Raw genomic sequence first — 19,358 nt, 5'->3', positions numbered from 1 at the left:
GTCTCCAAACTGGGCAACTTGAAGACTTGTGGACTTCAACTCCCAGAATTCCCCAGCTATGCTGGCTGGAGAATTCTGGGAGTTGAAGTCCACAAGTCTTCAAGTTGCCCAGTTTGGGGACCCCTGGCTTATTGCGATAAACGCGACGGGTACAGTCTCCCGCATCGGTACTGTGTCCTAATCTACTCTGGCTAATGAAACCTACCACGTCTCAGGACAATGTGCGGCGTGTGGTCCCCCCACCCCCAAAAAGATACGTTGAGGGGAAAACGGCCTCTCCTTTCTTGTTGCTTTTTCACCGTGTTGTAAAGTAGGCTTTTTAAATGTCCACCTGCGACTGCCGCCCGTGTATGCGTCAGGTACGGGAATAAGCGAAGAGGACCGGAGGTTGAACGTTGCTTGTGGTTACGCTTGGGAGAGGTTGGCTGGTTGTCATGTCGAAATGAGTCATATTTACTGTTTCGGGCCAAACGTGGCTAGCTCTAAGAACCTTCCCTTTTCCCCCCTGCTGCATATTTGTTCTTCGAATGAATCCCCAAGGTTTCAACAAGGAAATTACACCTTAGAACCAGGACACGCTTTTTGTGTGTGTGCCTGCAGTGTATTTTTAAGGAATCTTCCCCATCCCCCCTTTTGTACCATTTCACTCCTAGGGGGAAAACTCTCCCTTTGTCACTCCCAAAAGCATGCCTGTATCTGTAAGTAATCCTTGGCTTATGTCCATTCAAAGTTCTCCTGATGCTGAAAAAGATGGTCTTACAACTGGTTCTTGCAAAGTTAATCAAATGTATATGGCCCATCATACAGAAAGCAACTTTTGATGGCGCATACAAGTTGACTACTGCAGCACTCCCATGATCACATTAACTCGGGTTCCTGTCTTCTGTTATAGTGAGCCATAGTTACATGATCTTACCTGCCAGTTTCCCACAAGCAAAGTCAATAGGGGAAGCTGGCAGGGAAGCTTTCAGGTCACCCAAGTAAGTCTAAAGAAGCTGCTATGAAGTAGACACAATGAGCTTGTATTCTGTAGCAAGCAATCCTCCATTGCAGGGGTGTCAAACTCGCATCGTCATGGCTGTGTTGTATCAGGACTTTCCCCCCCTTTGCTAAACCGGGCAGGAGCGGGGCCCAGCACGTGATGCACCCAGCCAGCGGGCCGTGAGTCTGACACCCCTGCTCTATTGTGTCCAACTGCAGCAGCCTGTGTGCAGCCACTGCCAGCTCTCCCCCCTGTGGCATCTGCCTGTCCACGTTGCTCCATAGCACCTACCTGCAGCACCCCAAATGCACCCACAGTATTTCCCATCTGTTCCCATTTAACAACCCACACAATCTTGGGCATTGATAATAATCAGAACTGCCATCAGTAAGCTATGCTGCCACATGATGTTATTCTTTACAACGAGGGTCCCCAACCGCCGGTCCAGCGGACCGATTGCCGAACCAGCGGACAAGCCTTACCGGGCCGCTGGTTGCACAAAGGCGCCGCCATCTTTTTGGTAAAAAGCGCTGGTGAGCTTTTTCCAGGTAGAAAGCTCACCGGAGAGCGCTCTTTAACGTCATAAAGATGGCGGCGCCAGCACTTTCGGTGAGCTTTCCGGGTAAAAGCCATTTCTACCCGAAAAAGCTCACCAAAGCGCTCAAGCGCCGCCATCTTTTATATTGGCTGCTCGATGACGTCACCGAACGCCTTTTAAGTCATAAAAGATGGCGGCGCCCAGTTAGCGGCTAATTGCCGGGCCGCGGCGCCAGCTGATGTCGGAACCGGACGCTTGGCGTCGAAAAGGTTGGGGATCCCTGCTTTACTAACATCGCTTAGTGACTGTATACAGCAAAACAGAGCATGACAATTGAAAGGGTTTTTTTGTTGCTTAAGTTTATTCTAGTATCAACGGGAAATATTTCAAATAAAAATGTAGTCTTAAGCGTCACCCCAAAAATCCCTTCTACAACCTAGTTTGGTAATACCATACTTAGTATGAGTACTACAGTACTTGCAATTAATTCATCTGTATTGGAGAAGAGTTGAAATAATATTTAAAAAATAAAGACAACGTAATTAAGTAAACAATGCATAAATGGAAATTTTTTAATATAAACATGAACCACAGAAATGTACTGTTAAAAAGCTTAAGCTGTAACATGAATTATGTTCAGTTGTACTCTAAATTATGACCCTAGTTTAACTATGATTCTAGAGATTGGTTAGAAAAAGAATTCTAAATTTACACAACAGCACTGTTTTGGGAAAACTAAGGTTATACAAAGAGATCCTTCTTAACATAAATAGATTCTGTGTCAGTTCCATACACAAGAAATGATCCTAACACATCTAAACTGTTTATTGATAAAGTTGAATTTGAACTTAAATTTGTAATCTCAATGCGATCTTTAGTAGGATCATTGTTCAACCAAGCACTAATTATGGACTGATTAGCTGTAGAATGAGGTAGAAATGAAGTATTTCTTCCACCTAAAATAAAATACAGAAATATTGTTTTGTTATCTTCAGGTAAAAAATGAGAATTATTTAAATGTAATGCAAATATCAACATAAAGTATACATAATATTTTTAAAGAACTTGGGTTTGCCATTTATAAAAAAAACAGTTTACAGTTTGCTGCTCAAGAATAACTTTAATGTTTTGCTGCCTTTTCATTTCAAGTTAGGCTATTATTAAAACTATGTAGATATCTGGAATTGAAGGCTAAAATAGAAATAGCACTTAGATGTATATACCACTCCATAGTGCTTTACACCAGTGGTCCCCAACCTTTTTGTACCAGGGACCGGTTTCAAGCAGAAACATTTTTTCAAGGACCGGGGGAGGGGGGAGAGAGAGAATCGAGTTTGGTAGTTTGCTTGCAGGCGTTTCATTACCTGACTAGGTAACATCTGATGTTGTTACCTAGTCGGGTAATCTGGCGTCTGCCAAGCTCACCAAGTTCGGGAGCGCCTCGGCCCTGCCTCCCTCAGCCCCATCCCTCAGGTGTCTCCCTCCCTCCCTCCCTCAGGTGTCTGCCTCGTTCCTCTCAGTCACTCTATCGCTCCTCCAGCAGCCCAGAGCCGGGGTGGCTTTTCCTGTCGCCACAGCTTCCCAGCGCCCGTTTCACCCCACCCCACCCGCCCGCCCGCTCGCAGTTCAATCCACAGTGCTCCGTTCTACCTGCCTGCCTGCCTGCCTTCTTCGTTTCGGAGCAGCTCGGCTGATAAAAAGAGGCGAATAGTTATTATTCTCAGCGAAGCTGCTCCTAAACAACCAGACAGGCAGGCAGGCAGAGCGGAGCACTGTGGATTGAACCGCGAGCGGGCGGGCGGGCGGGTGGGGGTGAAACGGGCGCTTCGGGAAGCTGCAGCGACAGGAAAAGCCACCCCCCGGCTTCTTTGAAGCAGTTTCTTCCTGTGCTGGTGGAGGAGCGAGAGAGCGACTGAGAGAGCTGAGCCAGAGAGCAGGACAGGCTTGGTTGCTTCCTCCCTCCCCTTCTTTCATTTGTGTCCTTGATCCCGATCCCAGCAGCATTCACGGCGAAGAAAGCCGCCATTTTTTTTTTTTTCTTTGCGGCCCGGTAAAGAGTGCTCCACGGCCCGGTACCGGTCCGCGCCCGGTGGTTGGGGACCCCTGCTTTACACCATGCTGGGTGGTTTATATTCAAGTCAACCTATTGTTCCCAACAATATGGCTCATTTTACCAATCTTGGAAAGATGGAATGCTGAGTCAACCTTGAGCCCTGTCAGGATTGAACTCCAGGCTGTGGGCAGAATTTGCCTGCAATACTACATTTAACTACTGCATCGCCAGGGCTCCTTCCAAAACGTGAGTGATTTGGCACATGTGGGTGTGCATATAGCATTTTCAAGCAGCCTCATCTTGGTTCGCGCAATTGCAGGAGAAGATACATAAGATGTTCCCAAAAGATGCAAATTTCAAATTACATTTGCCCTTTGAATCTGAATCTCTGCAATTTCTGTGCATAAAATGCACAGCCATACTAATTATTAATCTAAAAGCAATTATTCTAATATTTTTTTGCATTTCCTCTATTCTCCACTTGCAGAAATCTGAAGTGAATGTGGGCAGCATGGAAAAATACTATACAGTACAGGAAAGCATTTTATATTAGAAATACAAGAGATGTTTAAGTTAACTATAGCAATACTGGGCAACAATGGACCTAGAAATGTTGCTATTTCTATGCTAGTCTGTAAGTAGCATGAAATACTTATTTGGTTAATCAAAAGTTTGAATAAATCTTACTTGTATGAAGAAAAGATTTCCTGTCAGTCACATCAGAGGAAGCATCCCAATGCCACAGAGATCCATCTTCTGAACAAGTGAACAAATGATCAGGATTGGAAGGATGAAAGTGTACTTCCCATACTGTAAAAGTAAATATATGGCAAATATAATATGAAAGGTAGAAAGTTCTAAAAATGTTATTTATATTTCAACAATCTGGTACCAAATGTTTAAAAATAATTTTGTATAGAAAGGTGAAACTAGCAATACGTGAAAGAAACACCCAAGAAGTTAGGAGTCAGTGCCTTCTATTAGCATACTTCTACATCCTATGTTAGCATAGGTCCAGTGGTGGCTAATCTTTTTGGCACTGAGTGCTGAAACGGGAGCGCAGGAAACCAGAAGAGCAACTTCCTGGTGTGGACATGCGTGCTGGCCATCTGGTCTTCTAGTTTCTAACACGCATGTGCGTGCGAAGACCATCTGGCTGGCGCATGCATGTGCTCTGGGGAGCCCCTCTTTTCGTTTCCAGCGCTCCAGCAAAGATCATCTGGCGCACTGGGGGAGCTACTCTTCTGGTTTCCGGCGCTCCTGCAAAGACCAGCTGGAGCGTTGGGGGAGCCGTTCTTCTGGTTTCCGGCGCTCCTGCGAAGACCAGTTGGTATGCTGGGGGAACTGCTCTTCCAGTTTCTGGCGCTCCTGCAAAGACCAGCTGGCCAGTGTACATGCGCACGCCAGAAACCAGAAGTGATGGGCGACGGCTGGTGTGCCCAGAGAGATGGCTGTGTGCCACTTCCGGCCTGTATGGCATAGGTTTGCTTCATGGGCATAGGACATCTTGAAATTGTTTAATGCTTATATTACTTCTTTCTTAAGAGTCCTGTAGACCAACAGTCCCTAACCTTACTGGCACAAGGGATTGGTTTTGAAAGGAAAATTGGCTTCCACAGATTGGGAGCGTGGGATGGTTTCACGCACAACCTAGATCCTGCACATGTGCAGATGAAACTTGGCTTGCTCACCCGCTGCTTGCAGGGACCAGTTCCTAACAAGCCACGGGCCAGTACTGATCTGTGGCCAGGGAGTTGGGGACCCCAGCTTTAGACTAAGAATAAGAATCACTTCCAGATATGGTACTGATCGTTTGGTTTAGTCCTTAGCAGATTGTTAAATAAGCCACATTTAGATAGTCCCAGATAGACTGTTTGCCACTTGAGGGTTCTCCTGTACTCACAACTCCTGTTTCAAAGAGCAGATGGCAGTCACAGCTAGGAGAGCCTTTGTACAACTTTGTTGTGGACTTTCCTGGATCAGGAGTTACTGCACTCATTGAAGCCCTGATCATCTAACTCTTGGCAATGTGCTTCACATAGGGCTTCCCTTGAAGAGCATTCTGAAGCTTTAACTTGTGCAAAGTGCAACAGCATGGACAGTGTTTGGGGCCCCTAGAGTGGCCCTTGTTACATCACTGTTTGTGAACTGCACTGACTGCCAGTTTGCTCCCAGGTGCAATACAAGTTTAAAGCCCTGCATGGCATGGGTCCAAGTTACTCGGGAAACCATTTCACCCCAATGTGACAAACCCACCCCTCATAACAGCAGAGGAGGCATGCTATTGGTCCCGTCTGTCAATGATTTCTGGCTGGCAGTCCAGAAGAGTCCTCTCTGTTATAGCACCAGCTCTTTGGAACATCTTGCCCCAAGTCTATATTCACCCTCTTAATCTTCCGTAAGAGCCTGAAAACCAGGCTCTGCCAGTTGGCCTGGGCCTCAATGAACTAAAAGTAGATTCCATGTACCCATTGTGCATCCTTCTCCCTCCCCCCATTTTGTATTCTTAGTGTGTGTGCATGTGCATACACACAGTTTTATTGCTTTTAATGTAAGCGCTCCGCAGTTGCCTTGCAGTGAGAAGTGCAGTAAATAAGATATTTTTTTCAAGCACTGATGATGTGTCAATGTGATGAAAGATTGTTCCCCTAGTTGTTACTACATTAGAATTGTTATCCTGTTTGTTTAGGCACTTACATTCTGCTTGATGAGCATTTAGTAAGGAAACTGGCATGCTGCCTTGTCTTACATCCCAAATACTCAACATTCCATCTTGACTACCTGTAGCAACAATATGTTGTTGATTGGGATGCCTATCGACACAATGTAGTGGTACTCTTTCCCCTGTCCTACATAGAAAAAAACATTAAGAAATCACAAAGGTTGTTGTCAAACACTATTTAAAACCCTGGAAGTATATACAAACTGTCATGCCCTCAAAATTTCTGCTGAAAAGTATCAGACTGCCTTATTTTGGTAAAAATAAAACGAGAAGATTTTGGGTGTTCTGAGTTTTAGCTGAAGTAAAATCCAGAAGGATCCCAGAGTAGTTTTAAACAGGCAAAAGTGGTCTGTACCACCTCTCTCCCTTGAGAGCTTTCAATCAGGGATATCTCCAACCTGTAGGTTTTCCCAATGTTTTGCTCTGCTCGTCTCCAGGCTGTCACTGGCGTGGTTTGTACCCCTTTTCCTTATGGTGACAACAAGGAGCAGGGTTGCAGTCTGATCTGCCTGATCTTACCAGTGTCTTTCTTTCTCTCCTTCACTTCCCCATAGACAAATCTGATGTCCTTGTCTTTTTCTCACACTCATCTAAGTAAGTGTAACCCAGATTAAAACAGTCTTATTTCATTTTGCATCTGGAACAAAACATCCAAAACACATATTTTAATTTAAATAGATTGCCTAATATCAGCTGTGCAGGCATTTTGCACATCCCTATCATATAACAATTTGGCTTCATCAGAACTTTTTATATGAAAGCAAAATGCTTACAATGAAAATATTTGTGAAGGTTCATTTCCTTGCTGTCTGAAGTCCCATATTTTTAGCTGACCAATGGAATTGACAGTCAGAATCTCTGTTGTACGAAGTTGAGTCACTGCTTGGAGTGTACTGCTATCAGCATTATCTATGAGAAATTAAAAGAAACATTCATACTTAATGCTTCTTTAAAAAAATTATCAAGATCTGGTGACATAGCCATATTATAGAATGAAATTGCTTAGCAAGTACAGCATTGTCACATATTCTCTCAAATTTGAGCATTCTCCATTTCTCGTGTACCAACTCTACATGTGAATCTAAATGCAATGAAGGATTGAGGCAGAAATCAATTACCCTAAACTAAGGGCAAAGATTCTTATGTAGCACTCTTTCCAATAAATCACAATATTGCAGATATTGCTCAGTTGAGAAAACAATGCTACCTTCAAAATTTCTGCATACTAGAAATAATAGCTTTACAATGCCAATAAGGGCAATTCACAAAATTTTAAAGTATTGGTATATTCTTTTCATATAATCTTTGTGAATGCAACTATACAGCATTCTTTAGCATGAAGATTTGAGATACAATATTGTCTGTCCAATCAGAATATAATACTGAAAAATAGAAAGCTACCTTCCACAGGAAAATACTTCCCCTTATGCACAGGACACCCTACTAAGTGGATTTAGAATCTGGTGGGCACCAGTACAGAATTATTTAAAATTTAGGTGGAAGCAGCTACCGCAATTGAAATTATATTCATGGAAGCTGTCATCTAATTTTCTTGGGAATGTGCCACAAATCATTCCATTTAGTAAAGTCCTCTAGTATTTTAAAATGCGATGACAATTATTATCCCAATAAAATAACTCTGGTTTCCAAATGTATATAGTGAAAATTGAATTCCTGCTAAAAGAGGAAAATAAGTAAGCAAACTGATACTTTTACTATTCTGAGCCTTTTGGAAAAATCTGTAAGATACCTTATATGCTGGCATATATTTACATCTTCATTATTAATCTTATCTGCCTACCTATAGTACGTACAGCTTCCTTACGGTCAGTGGTGAACATGTTTATTCTACCATCTTCTCCAATACTAAAAATTTCAGGGCTATTGCAAATGATCCCAGTGCATGATGCACTTCCCCAGGAGTGATCATAATAATGTGCTTGTTCCCATTTCTGATTTAAGGAAAGAGTCTAAAATATAAGAAAAAAGAATCAAACTATCCATTAACTGCATAAAAAATTCAATTACTAAGTTGCTTCAGGCAAAATACTACTTCAGACTAGACTTAAGCACAGTGATTATTATATACAAATTAATATAAAATTATGCAATATTTGAAATGATAGAAGATTCATAAAAATACAATCTGTATATTATATGAAAATATATATATGGGAGATTTATTGCATTTTCACAACTACAATAATGATTTTCACTATGTAGCTCTCAATTATTCTGCTTGGGTCAATAAACTTACGCAAAACCAGAATTCCCTTTTTCTAATAACTAAGTATTTCAGACTGTTCACTTAAGATTCAGATTTATATTGTGAAAATATCTTGGCAACCTACTATCAGTAAAATCTTAAGTGTTGCACAATTCAATTCTAGGCATCAGCAATACACTTTGAAATCCCAAGGCAGCGGGCAAGACAAGGAATTAAAAAAAACCCACAAAGCACGGACACAAAATACTGTAAAACAATTAACTGTAATTCACTTTCTATCAGTGGTAGAAAATTTGTCTATATAGTCAACTCAACAGACTTACCTCTGCTGACGAAGCCTTTTGTTTACAGTGGGACCAACTGTAAGAGTTTATATTCACCCTTGCATTTTTAGAGTTATATTAAGATGGCCCTATTAAAAATTTATATGTCTGTATTATTCTTTAAGGATTCAGAACAACTTGGCTACGGATTTAAGTAAATAAATACTTTATACAGCAAATTTCAAAGATAGGAAAACTTTATTTTAGAAAAAAATAGCTCTAGGGCAGTGTACAAGATAATAATAATACCAGACTACCCAATTTTTCTAGACAGAAATTCAGCTTTGCTTCCATAAGGCTTTAGATGAACTAATTAACTGCAAAATAAATAATGAATATACAAAATAAAGCTGTGAAAGACAGGATTACTTAACAATTTTGAACGAAGTATTTTGCCAAAGAGGAAAGATCTAGGTTTCACAGTACAGATAGTGCTTATCTAGTTTAAATTCAAGTTTCCTTGTATTGGTAGCTTTTGTGCCATTTATCTGATAATTAAAAACAAATACCATTTACCTGATTATTTTGATGATGCCGGAAAATGGCCACACTCCCAGTAGATGAAGCAGCAACAATTCTCTCCTGATCCAAAAACTAGGGGGGGAAATCTAACATGTTAACACAATAAATATTTCATCTTTTGTGTAAAAACATTTAGCATGGTAATACATGTTTGTACTTTTATGTGAGAGTGTATATATTAATTATAATGGCAAAAAAGAATTTGGAAACCTACTTTTATAAGCATGGAACTGTAATATCTTGAAGCTTCTAAAGCAAAGATAATGCATATCTTGAGGCCTCCTAAAAAGTATTTAAACTATTTTTACCTGCATATCCATAACATCACCACTATGTTGGATATCACAAAGCAAATGTGGTTCTCCATGATATTCACCGTTTGGGACCAAATCTCCAACAGACCAAATGGAAATCTTATTTTCCTGTAAAATTATAAGAAATATATATTTTTGTTCAATGTTAATGAAACAATATGTGTTTATCATTTACCAAATTACTATTTTGTAATTTATTAAATTTGTATACCTTTTGTACAAGATCTCAAAGTATCCTATTTTTCTTCCTATTTTCTATTTTTCTCATAACAATCCAGGGAAGTAAGTTGGGCTAGGAGAAAGGAGGACAGTACCAAAGCCACCAAATGAGTTTCTGTGGCTATAGGTACTATCAGAAAATAGTAGCTACAATATCAACAATATAACTAATGACTTCTGCTTCTAGGTATAGATTATGTCCATAAAATGTTATTGAAGAAAAGTCAGATGTAGAACAGAGAAGATAGGATCTCCCCACTCTCAGTCCAGTGCTTTAACTACTATTCTACAGTGGTCTTGCTATTTTCTCATTTTCAAATAATCTAGAAAAGTACCTAAGATAATTATGTATACAAAGTACTATATATTTTATTGTATATTTAAATATATAATTACTGAAATATTTTGTTATGTTGCATAGATTGTCAATTAAGATTGTCAATTAAGCATGTTCAGAATTAATATATATGTAGCTCTGAAAAAAGGTTGTTTTGTGCTCCATTTCCAAAGCAAAGGCAGATACCGGTATTAATTACTATTAATACACTGCTCCGTTATCTCCAGTATATTCCTATTTAAGTTTCAGTAAAATGGGAGTAATTTAGTTCAGTTGACAATTATTGAACCCTGAGGCAAAATTTAAAAAGAACGCAACAGCATTTAAGCTTAAAATGACTAAACATTCTTAATTCTTAGCCACGAAAGGAAAATATGGGTCTATTCACCGACGACAAAACAAGTAGCGCACGAACTAATAGGGATTAGCTTTGGGATTAAACTCTCCACAACTAAGGGGAAGTCACGACCGTGGCTCAGGAAGACTCCACACCGAGAAAAGCAAGCGCATCAAGTTTTCGCGAGCATGACAGTTGGAGGGACTGGGGGAAAAGTCGAAAAGGTGGTTAGGGAGGAAAATCGAAAGACCTGAGGCAGGAGGAACGCCGGTCACGCAGGCGTCCGATTTACCTCATTATCCCACGAGCCGGTGGCGAAAATCTCGGGAGGCTGCAAGGCAGTGGCAGATACGGGCCGCCAGCGGGTCTTGCTGATTTTCTGAGATACATACTTGCCCACTACGTCCTCCATATTCGGGGAGAGACTCTCGCTCCCGCTCAGCAAGATCACGCCGTAGGCTTTCAAACCCACACTCTTGATTGGCTCGCAAACGTCACGAGAGACGGAATGCGAAGAAGGACAAAAAGCGCTGTACCTGCGCCTTAAACTAAAGGACTGAGAATTCCGATGCTGTCGCGAGTAGGATGCGTCTTCCCTTGAATGTCTAGGTTTTTGCTTTCCGAAAGTTGGAGTATCTAACTCAGAGATTAAATATTTGCCTGGATTTAGGATGAGTGGCACTCTGCACTATATCTCACAATGTCGCTATGCACGAGTAATTGAAAAGATATAGAAAAGCCGATGTCATTAAGCTGCAAGTCCTAAACTAATTTATTAAGGAGTAAGCCTTACTGAATGCACAGGATTTTACATCTACAGTATATGACAATATGTACATTGTATATACAATGTACATATTTGTTTTCTTAAGTTTTGCGGTACCCATGTATGGTGTTCGGCTTGGTTCGGGTATTCTCCACGTCATTGTAGTTCTTTTAAAGTTGTAGCAACGTTTCAGCAGAATCTCATCTGCCATCATCAGGCTTCTGTATACAGAAGCCTGATGATGGCAGATGAGATTCTGCTGAAACGTTGCTACAACTTTAAAAGAACTACAATGACGTGGGAGAATACCCGAACCAAGCAACACCATAAATGTACATATTGTATATACATTGCATGATTGGAGCCTACAGTAGTATCAATGCATTTTCCAACTTGGCAGAATGGAGACTACTACAGCGCCCAGAATCCCTAAACAACAGATTTAAAATGCCTGGATGAGAATTTTGGGAATTGAAGCCTTTCAGTACAGATGGCAAGGAGGCTAGAAGACAACAGGAGCCTTACTTAATTTAATACATCTTGCTGAATCAAGAAGACATGCTTCTGCTGATTAAATTTCAATGTTTCCCTATAATTCCTTTTAAAAGATAAAATCTCCCTTGAGTCTAGCTCAGTTCCTGGAGAATTCGTGAGCATATTCAAAAACTATTCCAGGTTATTTTTGAAACTGTTTTTGTCATTTAGCTTTCAATTTGTATTGATGTACACCTGGCTGTCTTTGCCTGATCTCAAAAAGATGAGCAGGATTGAACCCGGTTAATAATTGGAGGGGAACCCACTGGGGAATCTCAGTACTGTATATTTAATAGGAAAATGTTAAACATTCTCCAAAAGCAACAATGATGATTTCCATACTACTGCTAAGAAATTTACACAGACACATCCATGAAACTATAGGAATGGAGTTTAACTCAAGAAAAACTTTTCTAAAGGTAGACAGTTATATAACAGTTCCACAATTCTGAGAGAAGCAGCAGCATGTCATATATGAAATTTAATGCTATAGCAGCACGAAGTAACACTGAAGACAAAGTGCAGGTAGTACTCAACTGACGACCACAACTGAGTCCAAAATCTATGTTGCTAAGTGAGAAATTTGTTAAGTGAGTTTTGCCCCATTTTACAATTTTTCTTGCTTACATTTAAGTGAATCACTGCAGTTGTTAAATTAGTAACAATAAGTGAATCTGCTTTCCCCATTGACTTTTCTTGTCAGAAGGCTGTAAAAGGGGATGATCACATGACTCCAGGACACTGCAACTGTCATAAATGTATGTCAGTTGCCAAGCATCCGAATGTAAATTGCGTGACCATGGGGATGCTGCAATGGTCATAGTGTGAAAAACAGTCACACGTCCTTTTCGGTGCCATTGTAACTTTGAATGGTTACTAAGTGAACTGTTATACGTTGAGGACTATCTGTATCACATTTAATTTAAAAAATAGCCACTAATTTATTTGCATCCTTGAATAAGACTGCATTTAATTCATAAAATTAAATTTTATGACTATTTACATAGATATACATAGGCATAAATCTTACTAATTATTATGCTTATAACCCAAGGCAGAGGAACTTGCACAGTACAAGTGCCTCACAGCAACATTCCCTTGGAAGTAGATTAATTTGAGACATAATGAGTGCCCTAAAGGCGTCTGGAATGGGTTAGCAGTGAAATGACTTTACATTTTATTTCTTCATATTGCCTGACTGACAGTGGCTTTCCAATATCTCAGGTTGCAGTTACTCAGCTCATTTAACCAGAGACACCAACATTAAATCTGGAAACTTCAGAATAACAAGTACACTGCTCAAAAAAATAAAGGGAACACAAAAATAAGTCCTCTTAGATCTGAATGAATGAAATATTCTTATTAAATACTTTGTTCATTACATAGTTGAATGTGCTGACAACAAAATCACACAAAAATTATCAATGGAAATCAAATTTAGCAACCCATGGAAGTCTGGATTTGGAGTTACACTCAAAATTAAAATGGAAAAACACACTACAGGCTGATCCAACTTTGATGTAATGTCCTTAAAACAAGTCAAAATGAGGCTCAGTAGTGTGTGTGGCCTCCACATGCCTGTATGACCTCCCTACAATGCCTGGGCATGCTCCTGATGAGGTGGCGGATGGTCTCCTGAGGGATCTCCTCCCACACCTGGACTAAAGCATCCTCCAACTCCTGGACAGTCTGGTGCAATGTGGCATTGATGGATGGAGTAAGACATGATGTCCCAGATTTGCTCAATTGGATTCAGGTCTGGGGAATGGGCAGGCCAGTCCATAGCATCAATGCCTTCGTCTTGCAGGAACTGCTGACACACTCCAGCCACATGAGGTCTAGCATTGTCTTGCATTAGGAGGAATCCAGGGCCAACCGCATATGGTCTCACAAGGGGCCTGAGGATCTCATCTCAGTACCTAATGGCAGTCAGGCTACCTCTGGTGAGCACACGAAGGGCTGTGCGGCCCCCTAAAGAAATGCCACCCCACACCATTACTGACCCACTGCCAAACTGGTCATGCTGGAGGATGTTGCAGGCAGCAGAACATTCTCCACGGCGTCTCCAGATCCTGTCACGTCTGTCACGTGCTCAGTGTGAATGTGCTTTCATCTGTGAAGAGCACAGGGCGCCAGTGGCGAATTTGCCAATCTTGGTGTTCTCTGGCAAATGCCAAATGTTCTGCATGGTGTTGGGCTGTAAGCATAACCCCCACCTGTGAACGTCGGGCCCTCATACCACCCTCATGGAGTCTTTTTCTGACCGTTTGAGCAGCCACATGCACATTTGTGGCCCGCTGGAGGTCATTTTGCAGGGCTCTGGCAGTGCTCCTCCTGTCCCTCCTTGCACAAAGGTGGAGGTAGCAGTCCTGATGCTGGGTTGTTGCCCTCCTACGGCCTCCTTCACGTCTCCTGATGTACTGGCCTGTCTCCTGGTAGCGCCTCCATGCTTTGGACACTACACTGACAGACATAGCAAACCTTCTTGCCACAGCTCTCATTGATGTGCCATCCTGAATGAGCTGCACTACCTGAGCCACTTGTGTGGGTTGTCTTATGCTACCACTAGAGTGACAGCACCGCCAGAATTCAAAAGTGACCAAACCATCAGCCAGAAAGCATAGGAACCGAGAAGTGGTCTGTGGTTACCACCTGCAGAACCACTCCTTTATTGGGGATGTCTTGCTAACTGCCTATGCTTTCCACCTGTTGTCTATTCCATTTGCACAACAGCATGCAAAATTGATTGTCAGTGTTGCTACCTAAGTGGACAGTTTGATTTCACAGAAGTGTGATTGACTTGGAGTTACATTGTGTTGTTTAAGTGTTCCTTTTTTTTTTTGAGCAGTGTATATATATATCCATGACTGCTTCAAATTATTTTTATTCAAAAATTAAGTTTATAAAATTATTTACAATGCGTTATGTAAAACTCTAACCTCTACAGAATTAAACAAGTTTTCAGTAAAGTCTGATTCTGTGCAGCTTCACTATCACGGCAAACAGGTCTATTGGTTAACTGCAAATCCATTTTGCTAATTTTCAAAAAATATACACTGTATTGAAATACTACAGAAATTTTTTATTAGAACTCCATGTCTAATAAACATGTTTATTTTTGTTTATTTAAAGTGACAAGCAATATGAAATTAATCTCATCAGACAATACATATTTAATTCCTATGGTGGATTGACATTTGAAATGAGACACAGGGAACTGTCTCTGAGAAAATGCCAACCCTGAGAGAACTCAGGTAGCAGTATTTATTGAGAAAAACACAAGCAAAATACAGTATGCATATTCAGAAAACAATGACCTCAACAGGAGATTACTTCACCAGCATGAGAATACACAATCTTGGAAAGTCCCAGATGTTACCTTGCTAGGATGAGATCATACAGCCACAGAAAGTCTCATGGGAAAGTTTGGAAAGTCCCATGAGAAAGCACAACTGTGTACCTTGAACTTTCACCCATTTTCCTGTTCCTTCTAAACTGGCAGAATCAAAACAGAATGAGGCACTCTGAGCAAAGATACTCCTACCCCCACCAAGAATGCCCACATCTTCCTAGACTTACTGCTAGTTATACAAAGGCCTTACAGAAAATGATAAAATGATTAATAAAATATATTACCACATTCCCTCCTTTTTATTTATTCAAAGATAGGGGGTGTTTTAGTGGCATAGTACACAGTTCCCTCACGACCTGATCCCACACGCCGGAAGACTGAGGTACACATTTGTAATAGATTAGGAATACATTGAATAAAACAACATAATAAGATACATATAGCAATAATAATAACAACCCCTTGCAATAAGGAGCGAAACCATGATCCATCAGGAAGCCAGGACCACAGACTGTCCCAGAATGATGCATTAAACCCATCAGCTCCAGATTGATGTTGAGCAATACGATCTTCCATGTCCTGAACAGTTTTTGTAATGTTTGGCTCATAATTATGTATAAAAACACAGCAATGCGAACGAATTAAAGCACAAACTCCTCCTTGAGCAGCTAACATAATATCTAAAGCATATCGATTTTGCAAAGTAACTGTACTGAATTTCAGACATTTCTACATTAATCATCTTAATATTCTTTATAGTATCATTAAACATAGCAACAGTAAAATTATTTAAAATATGAATATCCCTATAGTTCATAGCAATTCCCAAAGGCGGGATAAGACCTCGAGAAATTTGTGTCCATAGATTACCTCCCTGGTTAGGATCTGGAATTGCTCTGTTGTAGCACAAGATAACTGTTTTCTCCAGGTTGCATTCTTTATTAAATCTTTTTCCTCAAAAGGCACTCCATGCAATGTTAGTCCTTCTCCCACTCTCCCAGGAAGGTGCATACACAACCAACAATTGGTGATGTTCAAGTTTTTGGCAGTTGTGCGCAAATCTTTAATGTAACTGTTCTCTGCCCACAAATCATCGCCCAAATCTCCGGCACGCTGAACATGCTGTCGCTGCTCTCTCCGCACCCGAGCAGCCCAGGACAGATTAGGCAGAATCAACAGGATCAGGAACCACAGATGCGCCATCCTGCTGTTCCGAAACTTCCTTCACAGGTGCCTGCGAATGATCAGGCCGAACACACCGACCAGGAACCCAACAAATTTGACCAAGATGTTCAACTGCTGCATAACCACGTCCCCACGTTATCAGCTCAGCAGGAACCCATGCTGGATCCGGAAGAAACCGCACCAACACCCGAGGCCTCACCGCATCTGTAGAAGGAGAAGAAAAATGCCTGCTGGCCGCGCGCAGGGGGTTACCAGACAAATTTAAAAATTTAAAGTATACAAAGCTAGATTTAATTGATCTTGAATCGCCGGAAGCCCCAGGAGCTTCCCTCCTTTTTATTTAATTTAGTCAACATGGTCTTGAGCGTAGCATGTGAGCAACAAAACACACATTCACACGCTGCTCCAAACATCCTTGTAACAGCAAAAGCAATCTTAAAATAGCAGGTGATATTCCAGGAGACAAATAAGAACCTGCTACAAAGGGTAACAAATTATACACATACAATGAATCCACTATTAAATTAAAATCCTGATTGTGAAAATTTTGAAAAGCCAAAACTACAGCAGCAAGTTCTGCCTGCTGGGCAGACTTCTGCTCTGAAGTCACTTTTGTATGCCAAATTCCAGATTTATCTTTCCAAACACAAGCACCAAAAACTTTCCCTCCATCAGTAAAAACTGTAGGAGCATCTGATATGCCCAATGGTATCCTTTCTTACATTTTGGGCACGCTGATATAGGACGAACACCCTGTCCCATTGATCTCTTACTCTGCTGACTTTGACCTCCTCCAGGAGCCCGACATTGCGCTTTAAAATGTCCAGGCTTCCCACAATTGAAACAATTCCCTTTGAGCATGTCCTGTTTGTAAAGCCAGAGCTAAAGTCTTCATGTTAAAAGACTGACTCCCTACCTTTCTACATGCATTAATCAAATCCGCGATTTCTCGCTCTCCACTTGCTATAAGTGGATTTAAAATCTTTTTGCAATCTGTGTTAGCTTGTTCTACTGCTAACTTAAAAAGCAACTCTTTCTGGGCGAATTGATTATCAATTTGTCTTTCTATAGCCAATTTCAGTCTGCTAATGAAATTTTCATAGGGTTCATTGTTCCCTTGTTTGATGTTAGTAAAGGTCTTCTCACCACCTTCGCCGTCAGGGAGAGACCCTATGGCTTGAAAAATTATTTGTGGGAGAAGAATGAACCCTTCCTCAGGCATACCATCTCTCTGTTGTTCCACTGTTGTAAAATTACCAGCTCCGTAAAGCTGATCTGGGGTAACATTTGCTGTTCCCTCTGGACTGCCAGCTGTCTCCATTTCTGATCTAACACCAAATATTGAGCTGGAGTTAAAATCATATTTAACAGAGCTTTCCAGTCAGCCGGAATCATTTTATTTCCATAACCAACTGCTTCTAACAATGCCTGAGTATATGGCGATCTAACACCATATTCTTTTGCTGCTTGCTTAACTTCCCTCAAAATCCTGAGAGGTAAAGGCTTCCACTCCCGCTGCGGATTTAATGCAGCATCAATGACAATTTCTACTGGATTAAGTTGAACTTCTACTCCAAACTCCACCAAATCATCTCCTGATAGTTCCCCTCTATTCTTTGCTTCTTGAATAGCTGCAGTAACTGCATCCACCTGAACCCTTAAAGGTAAACTCTTATCCTCTGACAAAGTATTTCTAGCGCCGGACAGTCCCCCAGATTTATCTGGAGGTGCCGTCGGCGGCAACAAACGACCGCATGGTAAAGCGGCAAACCTTCTTCGGGGGTGCTAGGAGCGGTTGTTCATAAGTAGCTAACGCATCCATAATCACCCTCCAGGTTAACAAAATTGAAGAAGGGCACGAGGTTCCTCGTGCAAAAATTTCCTATCTTTTTCCAGGACTCTACTTTAATACTACCTCCCTCCGGATATGACTTAATATTTTTCCAAACATACTGTAGTAAGTCCTCAATTTCTTTCTTTCCTACAGCACAACCCCTACTGCCAATTCCAAACCCAAAACTATTCCCAATGATCCCTCTCAATTCCCTGATGTGCTCTTTCTGAGCCTTCGAGAGATCTCCCCATACTCACGAAAAGAATCTATCTTCGTCCAGCGAAGAAGATGAGGGCTCCAGTCGACGTCCGCGACGATGAGTATAGGATGCGGAAACGTATAGCCTTCCAAGCTATCACGTCGGGTCACCATTTATGGTGGATTGACATTTGAAATGAGACACAGGGAACTGTCTCTGAGAAAATGCCAACCCTGAGAGAACTCAGGTAGCAGTATTTATTGAGAAAAAACACAAGCAAAATACAGTATGCATATTCAGAAAACAATGACCTCAACAGGAGATTACTTCACCAGCATGAGAATACACAATCTTGGAAAGTCCCAGATGTTACCTTGCTAGGATGAGATCATACAGCCACAGAAAGTCTCATGGGAAAGTTTGGAAAGTCCCATGAGAAAGCACAACTGTGTACCTTGAACTTTCACCCATTTTCCTGTTCCTTCTAAACTGGCAGAATCAAAACAGAATGAGGCACTCTGAGCAAAGATACTCCTACCCCCACCAAGAATGCCCACATCTTCCTAGACTTACTGCTAGTTATACAAAGGCCTTACAGAAAATGATAAAATGATTAATAAAATATATTACCACAAATTCCCATGGCACAGCAAACATTAATACCAGATTTTTTTACTTGTATCTCATTAGAATATAAATACATATTCTGGTAAAGGAAATTTATATATTAACAAGTGAAAGACAGAAGGCTATTTTGAAGTGTTTAAAAGCAAGTCATCCTCCAAAATTAATAATATAGCCCTCCTAACAGGACCCTTTGGATAACACAGAAAAATGTACAAAATATTTGAAAATCATAAAATAGCATAATAAAGCAGTTTGTCATTGTCAGTAAAAATACTTTGTCACTGTGC

At 41.0% G+C, this 19,358-nt stretch overlaps 1 protein-coding gene across 1 annotated transcript; it reads right to left on the bottom strand.

The window, feature by feature from the left end:
• Positions 1-2,062: 2,062 nt before the first annotated feature.
• NUP43 (nucleoporin 43) lies at positions 2,063-11,205 on the bottom strand. The gene is made up of 8 exons (XM_026666250.2): positions 10,867-11,205; positions 9,676-9,789; positions 9,362-9,439; positions 8,097-8,265; positions 7,069-7,204; positions 6,271-6,422; positions 4,261-4,383; positions 2,063-2,476 (listed from the first exon to the last, which is right to left on the bottom strand). Exons 1-8 carry the CDS (start codon positions 10,984-10,986, stop codon positions 2,262-2,264), a joined length of 1,107 nt encoding a protein of 368 aa, XP_026522035.1. The 5' UTR covers positions 10,987-11,205; the 3' UTR covers positions 2,063-2,261.
• Between the last annotated feature and the right edge of the window lie 8,153 nt (positions 11,206-19,358).

The sequence above is a fragment of the Notechis scutatus genome, chromosome 1 (genome assembly GCF_049901735.1).
Source record: "Notechis scutatus isolate UNSWTSFEM ecotype Mainland chromosome 1, rNotScu1.2, whole genome shotgun sequence".
Classification (NCBI taxonomy): domain Eukaryota; kingdom Metazoa; phylum Chordata; class Lepidosauria; order Squamata; family Elapidae; genus Notechis; species Notechis scutatus.
This window is presented reverse-complemented; position numbering and strand designations above follow the sequence as displayed.